An 8912-nucleotide genomic window follows, 5' to 3' on the forward strand; every position below is an offset into this window, starting at 1 on the left:
ATATGGTATGTAACATGTTTATCACAGAACATAAATATTTACGAGTTTATCACAATAAACAAGGTGAATTAATTATTAAAATATAATTGTGAGGGAACGAAACGAGAGCGTTCGGTTCGATCACGTTGCGATTCATTGACGTTGGACACAACGAATGGCCAATGCTCGTCAGTACTAATATTATTTTAATTAGCTAATCAAGAGTTGTAACCAGTCGTAGCATAGCCAAATGGGTTTCACACTCAAAGAAATCATAAGAAACTTAACTTAAATTATTTTACAGAAAATCAGTCGCAGAATATATTTTTAACATTTGCAGAATGTCAATCGCAATATTAATGAACGTAGATATATTAAAAAAAAGAAACAGGATCATAGGAAACATACTTGTAAAATTTTATAAAATGTCAAATTGTAATATTAATGAACGTACATGTTTAAAAAAACAGAACTATACGAAACATATGTCAAACATTCTGCAGAATGTTATAATGGAATCTTTTGAGCCACATAAAAATATGAGAATATAATGAATATTGTGAATCTTTTGAAAACTAAGTTAAATGTTATTTTTATTATTTCTTCCAAACATTAAAAAAAGAATTTAGAAAATTTTGGCAATGGCGTGGCAGAGTCCGCTCCGGTATTGTCAGAAGATAGGCCAGTGAGTGTTGGGACTAAAAATACATATAACATTTTACAAGAATGATAAGTATAATACTTATATTCTTATTTTTATATTTTAGCCAATTTGAAATCAGCCAGAAAAAGTGTAGCAAATGCTAATTACCAGACAACGAATGAAGGATTATTTGGACGAAGTAAGAGACAGCTAATTACATGTTCCCGATACAGCAGTGATGCGGAAGGATACTATATGCTAAACGATATATTTGAGATCTCTCGCAACCTAAAAGTAAAAATTTTATAAAATTACTAAATTAAAGAAATATATTGAATTAAATAAAACTAACATTTTACACTTACTATCGTAATCCAAAAGGGAACAGTCTCAGCACCCACTGGCTTATTTCCAGAAAATTCCACCGATGCGGACTCTGCCACCCAAGGACGACAGTCTCAGCACCCACATCGGTGTAACCAGTGCGGACTCTGCCCCCAAAAGGAACAGTCCCAGCACCCACTAGCTTATTTTCAGAAAATTCCACCGATACGGATTCTGCCATCCCAGGATAACAGTCCAAACACCCACCGGGTAGTTAGTGCGGACTCTGCTGCCAAAAGGAAATAGTTCCAACACCCAATAACTTATCTTCTGGAAATATCATTGGAGAGGATTCTGCCACTATACAATATTCATGCCATATATATTATTAACAATACTATAAATTAATATAAGTGACAATAATTATAATTAATATTTCAAAACTTCTCCGGTTTGTTTAAAATCCAGAAGAAGGAATTCAAAGGATAACATTCAATTTAATTTTCAAAAGATATTCAAATATAAGCAAATGTTCCACGCACGACATATACATGTTATTCTTGAAATGAAATTCGGAATAATTTTCGATTTATATGTAATAACATACAGACTTAATATTAATAAATCTAAATTACATATATATTTGTAAAATATATATGTTACTCAAATCTTTGGTTTGAAATAAGTGATATTTACGATATATCACTAATATAAATATTACTATAAACATGTGTTTGTAATAGAAATGTAACGAATATTCGGTATTCGATATGATGTTAGCTTGTAGCTAACATTATTATAAATACATACTATTGTATATATACACATACATATATAATATATGTGTGTACAATGTTATACATGCCATTGAATGAGTGTGCTTGTAATATTAAAGGGTCATCTACAATGGCTGTAAGCATATGGCTGTAAGGTTGCAAAGTTAACTTTGGTCACAGAATTAAAATTTTCTTAAAACAGTGTTGTCTACAATGGTTGAAAGATGTAAGGCGGATCAAGAAAAAAGAAGAACTCAGTACGTTGACAGATTTATTCAGAATTTATTATTTTATTTGTTTATTACAGTTTTTAGTTATTCCTTATATTTCTATATATTTTTGTAGGAGAAGGAATTTTGACCGGTATCGATTCCAAAGGAATGTTAAACTTTTCAACTGACGTCGTCTGTGTTTATCAAAGCTTGTTTTTTATTCTAATCAAATTAATAACAAATGGATTTAAAGAAATTAGGACTTATAACCGTTTTTATGTTGTTGAGACAACAAAGTATTCTCCTTCAGCTTATAGAAAATAAAAAAATCAAAACCAGACGTTGGTGGGTCAAGCCGATCAATAAAAAAAAAGAAAAACAGGGATTTGTGTGTAATCTATTTCGTGAAATGACAATGACAGATCACGAAAAATTTTTTGCTTACACTCGATTTTGGCCGAAACAATATCAACTTCTACTAAAGCTCCCTTATAGAAATATCATACTAAGAATCATTGATAATTACTTATTATCCAGTATTTTTAATACTGGAAATAAGTAATTATCAATGATTCTTAGTATGATATTTCTATAAGGGCTAGTAACTCCATATTTAAGAAAACGTAGCATTCGTAAACCTTTGTCACCTAATACACAATTAGCCATTACCTTAACGTAAGTAGCTATCATTCTTTCTCTTTACAATAATTGATAATAATTTTAACTAAATTAACATTCTGTTTAATTGCTTCTTTCCTATTTTTTTTCTAGGTATCTTGTATCTGCGATACTGTGCGCAGTAAACATTTGGAATTCCGTTGTGGAAAATCAACAGTGCACAAATTACACCAGAAGTTTGCAACGCCATATGGCTTGCTCTTCAACCGATTGTTTTACCCACATTAAATAGTGAAGATTGGAAGAAAATAAGCAAAAACTATTTTCTCAAATGGCAATTCCCAAATTGCATTGGGGCACTTGATGGTCGCCATATGGAAATACAAGCACCACCATATTCAGGATCTGAATTCTGTAATTATAAAGAATATTTTAGCATCGTTCTCATGGCGATGTGTGATGCTAATTACAAGTTTACGTGGGTTGATATTGGCCAATATGGTAAATGTACTTTTTATGCGATATAGGTCATCATTATTTACTACGCATTGAGAAATGGTTGATTGAAAAAACATTAAACCCACATTGATTTAATCAAATATCAATCCTATTTATAAATTCGACGTCGAATCGATATAAATTTGTCAACGGGATTGATGTTTGAATCGATGTGGATTCAATATTTTTTTTTAACCGTTTTTCAATGGGTAATGAACATAACTTATTCGCAGGTTCAATAAGTGATGGTAGTATATGGAGTACGACAGATTTGGCAGTTGATTTGGAAAATGGTACAGCAAACTTACCAGAACCTATACCTTTACCAAACAGAGATGTTCCGTTCTCTTATGTTGCTATGGTTGATGAAGCATTTCCCCTGAAACCATATCTGATGCGTCCTTTCCCAAGAAGAGTAGGCAAGATGACAGACGAAGAGCGAATATTTAATTATCGATTAGGGCGAGCAAGATTATGTATAGAGAATGCGTTTGGAATTCTTAGCTCTCAATGGAGAATCCTACATAGAAAAATGTGCTCAGTACAAAATGCAGAAAGGATTTGTAAAGCACTTATTTGTTTACACAATTTTGCAATGAACAGTAATGATAGCAAATATTATCATCTTGACTGGTGTGATATGGAGACTGATGAAGGAATAATAATAGAAGGTCGATGGCGTACTATAGGAGCTGATCAATACTTTAAAGAACTGTCGCGAGTAGGAGCTAACAGAGCTGGTGCTATTTCTTTAGGTTTAAGAAATTATTTAAGAGATTATTTTATAAAATTATTTAAGAAGTTATTTAAGAAATTATTTAAGAGATTATTTTATATCACCTACTGGTAATGCTCAAGCACCTTGGCAATTTCAAAAAGCACTAAGGGGATATAATATAAATACCTGGTTAGACATTTACAATAGTCCTCACAATTACTATTCAATTTTGTAATTGTGAAGATTATAGTGTATATAATTACGTATCATAAGTGTACAATTTGTCAAATATAAAATAAAATATATAAAAATAAAATAAGTTTCTTTGTTATCAATATTAATTAAAGCAATAGATCAATATAACATATTGAAATATTATATTTTATTATTAAAAAATTTTCTTCTCACAAATTATATAAAGCAACTTTTTATGAATATTAAATATAAAACATAAATTAACACTTTTTAGGAACACATGTGCGAGTTGCGTTATATTACTAAAACTTTGGTAAAGTCATAATGCACTACACATAAATTGCACTCTCATTTTGGCCAGAGTACCAACTAGCAAACAAAAACACTTAACATTTAGATTTATAATACACAAAAATACTCAATTTTTGTAATTAATGTGTTGTCTCACTAACTACATAATATCAATTAGGCAATCTAATTGTTTAGGTTCAGGTACTTTCTGCAAAGCAAAACCTATAGAACTTAACATAGCTTTTATATCCTGAGAAAATGAACTTAGAAATTCTGTAGCATGAGGTGTAACAGAAGCAGGTTCTGAAGGGGTGTATATCAGTTGGATAGGGTGTATATCAGTTGGACACGGGGCAATTGGACACAGTCCAATCACAAGTCGCTGTTCCAAGGGACCCTACAAATGTCTCTAATCACACGGTGCTGTGATTGGCTGTGTCCAAATGCACCGTGTCCAAGTGCACCGCTCCCGCTTCTGAAGTACATGTTAACAATGCATCCCCTACTTTTTGTGCTATATATTCAAATGGTTTGATTTCTGAAGTATCGCTTTATTAAAGATATCTACTTTTCGTTTCTTGCTTTAAGCAAATAAATCTGGTTCTGGAACACTCTTTTTACAAGCACTTGTTATTACTTGTTCTACTTTTTTTGCAGATGATGTATTTCTTTGCTTATTTTCTGGAACTGTTATAATATTTGTAGATAAAGGCAATGGATTTTCAGCATATGCATATGTCTCAATGCTTACTGACATCATCTAAAATACCAATAATAAGACATTAGAACATTAAACCTGTCTTTTATATTAATAAATTTTGTATTATAATAAAGACAATAGTTAAAAATAAGAAGTAAGTTTTCAAAAACAAACCTTCAGTAAAAACTGTCAGATTTTCGTTATACACACTTAGTGTAGATAAAGAGCAACTTGATATAGAAGTTGAAGGACTGTGCATCGCAGAATTATATAACACAGTTTCAGGTACTGTTGTTGTTGGGAGTTTTTTTTTATAATTAGTTGTAGTACTAAACAAAAGAATGAAATAATCAATATATGCTTCAGTACAATTTAAAATCAGAACAAAGTAATTAGCACTTACCTTCGATGTTTTATTACATCAACTAGAAACATCAAATCGTTATAAAGACCCCATGTAGGAGTATATGTTAAATGGTTGGCTTCAACACCAGATCGTCCTTGAGATTGAATAATTTTCTTTCTTTCTTTTGCAAACCGCTGTCATAGTTGGAGAAATCTATGCTCAGGACCTATACAAATATGACCTCACTTTTCACATGAATAAACCTTTATTAATTTAATATTTAGAAAATTTCTGTTCATTCAAGGTTTTATATAAATAAATTACAAATACCTGTCTTTTTTTTTGATAAACCTGCGTCGGTAGTTGTCCAAGATGGAAGTGGTGCACTTGGACACGGTGTATTTGGACACAGCCAATCACAGCACCGTGTGATTAGAGACATTTGTAGGGTCCCTTGGAACAGCGACTTGTGATTGGACTGTGTCCAATTGCCCCGTGTCCAACTGATATACACCCGCCCAAGATAATCTCTTAACCTCATTGTTACTATATAATTTTTCCGATTTTTTATATAAAAAAGGATTTGCTCTGATAATGTTAATAAGTTCTTTATCTTCTATCTCTTCTCTCTCCTCGTCATCCATTAACTCTTCTTCATCTTCACTTCCCATTTTTTGAAAAGAAGTTTAATTCTAGGTACGTTTGGATAGTTTGGACTATATGAGCAACTAACTTGAACTTAACTAATTTAACTAATTTAACATTCGCGCGCTTTACTACGTGCTGCCTTGTTTTGATTGGTCGACGTAAGGCTAAGGTTGTAAGAAATGAAAATAATTTATTTCGCTTACAGCTTTCGTTACAATCTATTACACCGGAAATACGTAGTTACAATCGCGTTTTACAGCCTTACAGCGATATTCTTACAGCCATTGTAGATGACCCTTAACTAATATACTTATTATTTGTAATATTTGTCTCAGTCATTCCTCTCTCTTGTAGTATTTATCTTGTCATCTCTCTCTTTCCTCTGCTTGGCAAAGCGTAACCATTCTGCAGCAACATTGTCGAACTCTGATTCGGTTAGAGTTATATAGCGCGAAATTATTTCGGGAGCGTTCCGATTGACTACAGTACGATTGGACACCACCAATCGATGAAAAGAATTATCTAGTGAATTACCAGATCGAACCAATCATTATAATCTGTATCCAATCGTACCGTGGTCAATCGGATCCTACTCAATTATTTCTCCTAAAAAATGCAATTATACGTATACTGAAAGCAAATGTACTTTTATTTGTACATTTCACGGATTGCACAACATACTTCTCATGATTACATGTTACATTTGTGACAATTCTGTAATATAAATTATATATATATATGTTATGATTTACTGGATGTAAACCAATTTATTATCATACTTAGTTTGTAGTTTCTGCCCCACTTGGATAGTTTCCTGACTGATTCTTGTAGATATATAATTCGCAGCTGTATCGCTAATACTCTGAGTTTGCCAATAAATTGGTATCGTAAAGAAACTATAACATAAAGAAAACCTATCATGAACATTTTGATATTACATATACGTATTAAATATAAGCTTACAATATAGTAGATCAATAATATCAAAGTCACAATTTTGAGATTTAGTTACATTGAGGTTATGTTACATTCAGATTACTGCAGACATAAAGACACTCTATATATCTCGTTCGCTAAATAGATGATAAAGTTAGCGTTTTAGAATACTGGACTTTAAAATTTATTATATTTTTCTGTTCCTTTTTACGACTTTCGGAAGCGTGATCTCAAAATTTTGAATATTATTTTATCGCAAATTATTAAGATTATATGCAAACATATTATCAGAAATATATACAAAAATATTTTTGCACATAAATATTGGTAATTATCCAGTTTAGCGGTCTCACCTTCGATTTCGATGAAAGTAGGCTCAATCGACGCGTTTTTGCATGCCAAATAACTTTTTCCTTTGACAAAATCGCCGCTCTCTACTGCGAAGCGAGATATTAATAGACAAAGTTGAGGGCGTGTTAGGTTAGAAAATCTGTCATACCATCTATCTCTAGCTATGTAACTGGGGGCTTCGCCCCCCAGACCCCCCTATCAGGGGGGGGCTATAGTCTCTTATGCTTAAGCTAAAGAGTGAATTTCTCACAAAAGACTGTAGCCCCCACCCCCCGTGATAGGGGGCTCTGGGGGGCGTAGCCCCCTAGTTACATAGCTAGAGATAGACGGTATGACTGAATAATTACCAATTTTTTAATCAACAATTGTAACAAATTAATAGACTTTTTAATACAACACGGTGTTTTAGCATCTACAATATATTATAGTATAATAAATATGATAACGAGCTAAATATTAATAAAACAATATTATGGTACCGATATAGAAAACGGTACAAAGATACATAAAAAACATGTTTTTCACGCAGTACTGGTACTTGCTCCGAATGTCCCTGGCTTCTTTTCGGAAAGATCCTCGATTAATGGAGGATACATCTCTGCAATAATATCGAAAAAGACTTCGATACGTTCCAGTCGGCTATGAACACGTTTAAAGAGAAATTCGGACAAATATACTATAAAGTGATCAGACCTAATCCCATATCTTGGGATATTTCCCCGAACCTCTCTCCAAACGCGTTCAATATGTTGGGTATATGCCCCTGAGAACGTAAAAAAATATATAATAATAAAATATTAGAAAATTAGATACTAGAAAATAGCATTTAAAACATTTCTTACCGGTTTCAGGATCAACGAAATTGTAAGAATGGTTAACTGTCAGATGTTGGAACCCTTCACTGTTTAAACAATTGTAAGACTTCCAACAATCTGATATCACCGTTGTGCCCGGTAAAATGCATTCTTTGATACACTGTAAAAGTGTATCTTCCGTCCGATCCTGCACTGGAATAATAAAAATCTTTCTTGATTCTCGCTCGTATCCTCCAAAAATCCTTGACCTTGCACGAGTCGGCCACGATTGTATTTCTGCTTGCCAATTTTTGCTTCATCGATTTCTACTGTGCATCCTGGACCACCAAGCTTTTCGCTTTGCTTCTCAGTCCAGAATACACAAGCCTGTAAATACAAATAACATCAAAACATATATTTTACATGTTATCTTTCTCAAACATATTTCTTAAGTAGAGAATTGTATTATGTATATGTATTCAAATATAATTACTTCTCTGCAAAAATTGAACCAGTCAACAATCGTTTGTGAGATGCCAGTTTCATCTTGCGTGTCATCTTGATGTGGATGTCGTAACATCAAAAAACATGCAATAATTTTGCATATTTTTTCCACGTCAAGATGACTCTTGTCAAACCAAGTACCTTTCGTCGCACTTTTCTTAAAATTGCACTGCACGGAAATACATTTTTTATGTTTGTTTCTTACCAAATACCGTTTTCTACATTGGTACCATAATGTTGTTTTATTAATATTTAACTCGTTATTACATTTACCACACTGTATTGTAGATGCTAAAACACCGTGTTGTAATAAAAAATCTATTAATTTGTCACGGTCGTTAATTAAACATACAAAGTCAAATAAATTTAACATTGTGCA

The 8912-nt window shown here is 32.3% G+C and overlaps 2 protein-coding genes and 1 long non-coding RNA gene across 6 annotated transcripts; 1 reads left to right on the plus strand and 2 right to left on the minus strand.

The window, feature by feature from the left end:
* The first annotated feature begins 6 nt into the window (after positions 1-6).
* On the plus strand, positions 7-5697 carry LOC116850316 (protein ALP1-like). Of its 4 annotated transcripts, none has more exons than XR_004379310.1 (4): positions 7-916; positions 1038-1979; positions 2068-3053; positions 3284-5695. XR_004379310.1 is itself a non-coding variant. In XM_032828447.1 (3 exons), exons 2-3 carry the CDS (start codon positions 2927-2929, stop codon positions 3898-3900), a joined length of 744 nt encoding a protein of 247 aa, XP_032684338.1. In that variant the 5' UTR covers positions 7-916; positions 1038-2926; the 3' UTR covers positions 3901-5697. The 4 variants fall into 4 exon arrangements, 2 of the variants coding, with proteins under 2 accessions (XP_032684338.1, XP_032684339.1); XR_004379309.1 differs by having other exon boundaries at positions 1038-2609; positions 2706-3053; positions 3284-5694; XM_032828447.1 differs by having other exon boundaries at positions 1038-3053; positions 3284-5697.
* A 468-nt stretch (positions 5698-6165) lies between these two features.
* LOC116850318 lies at positions 6166-7302 on the minus strand. Its single transcript, XR_004379311.1, has 3 exons — positions 7238-7302; positions 6728-6844; positions 6166-6662 (listed from the first exon to the last, which is right to left on the minus strand). It is a non-coding gene; the product is annotated as an uncharacterized LOC116850318 (long non-coding RNA).
* A 246-nt stretch (positions 7303-7548) lies between these two features.
* Positions 7549-8587, minus strand: LOC116850320. Its single transcript, XM_032828452.1, has 4 exons — positions 8523-8587; positions 8360-8416; positions 8078-8298; positions 7549-7998 (listed from the first exon to the last, which is right to left on the minus strand). Exons 1-4 carry the CDS (start codon positions 8585-8587, stop codon positions 7757-7759), a joined length of 585 nt encoding a protein of 194 aa, XP_032684343.1. The 3' UTR covers positions 7549-7756.
* Positions 8588-8912: the final 325 nt, after the last annotated feature.

This window comes from Odontomachus brunneus, unplaced genomic scaffold, assembly GCF_010583005.1.
Source record: "Odontomachus brunneus isolate Ranch 3 - 2012 unplaced genomic scaffold, Obru_v1 Obru_scaffold_142, whole genome shotgun sequence".
In the NCBI taxonomy this organism is placed as follows: domain Eukaryota; kingdom Metazoa; phylum Arthropoda; class Insecta; order Hymenoptera; family Formicidae; genus Odontomachus; species Odontomachus brunneus.

Coding starts and splice junctions, on each gene's coding strand:
- LOC116850320 (XM_032828452.1), bottom strand. CDS start 8,587: ATGACACGCAAGATGAAACTGGCATCTCACAAACGATTGTTGACTGGT. Junction 8,417..8,522: donor GGTTCAATTTTTGCAGAGAA/GTAATTATATTT, acceptor TTGTATTTACAG/GCTTGTGTATTCTGGACTGA. Junction 8,299..8,359: donor TTGGTGGTCCAGGATGCACA/GTAGAAATCGAT, acceptor GACTCGTGCAAG/GTCAAGGATTTTTGGAGGAT.
- LOC116850316 (XM_032828447.1), top strand. CDS start 2,927: ATGGAAATACAAGCACCACCATATTCAGGATCTGAATTCTGTAATTAT. Junction 3,054..3,283: donor GGTTGATATTGGCCAATATG/GTAAATGTACTT, acceptor ACTTATTCGCAG/GTTCAATAAGTGATGGTAGT.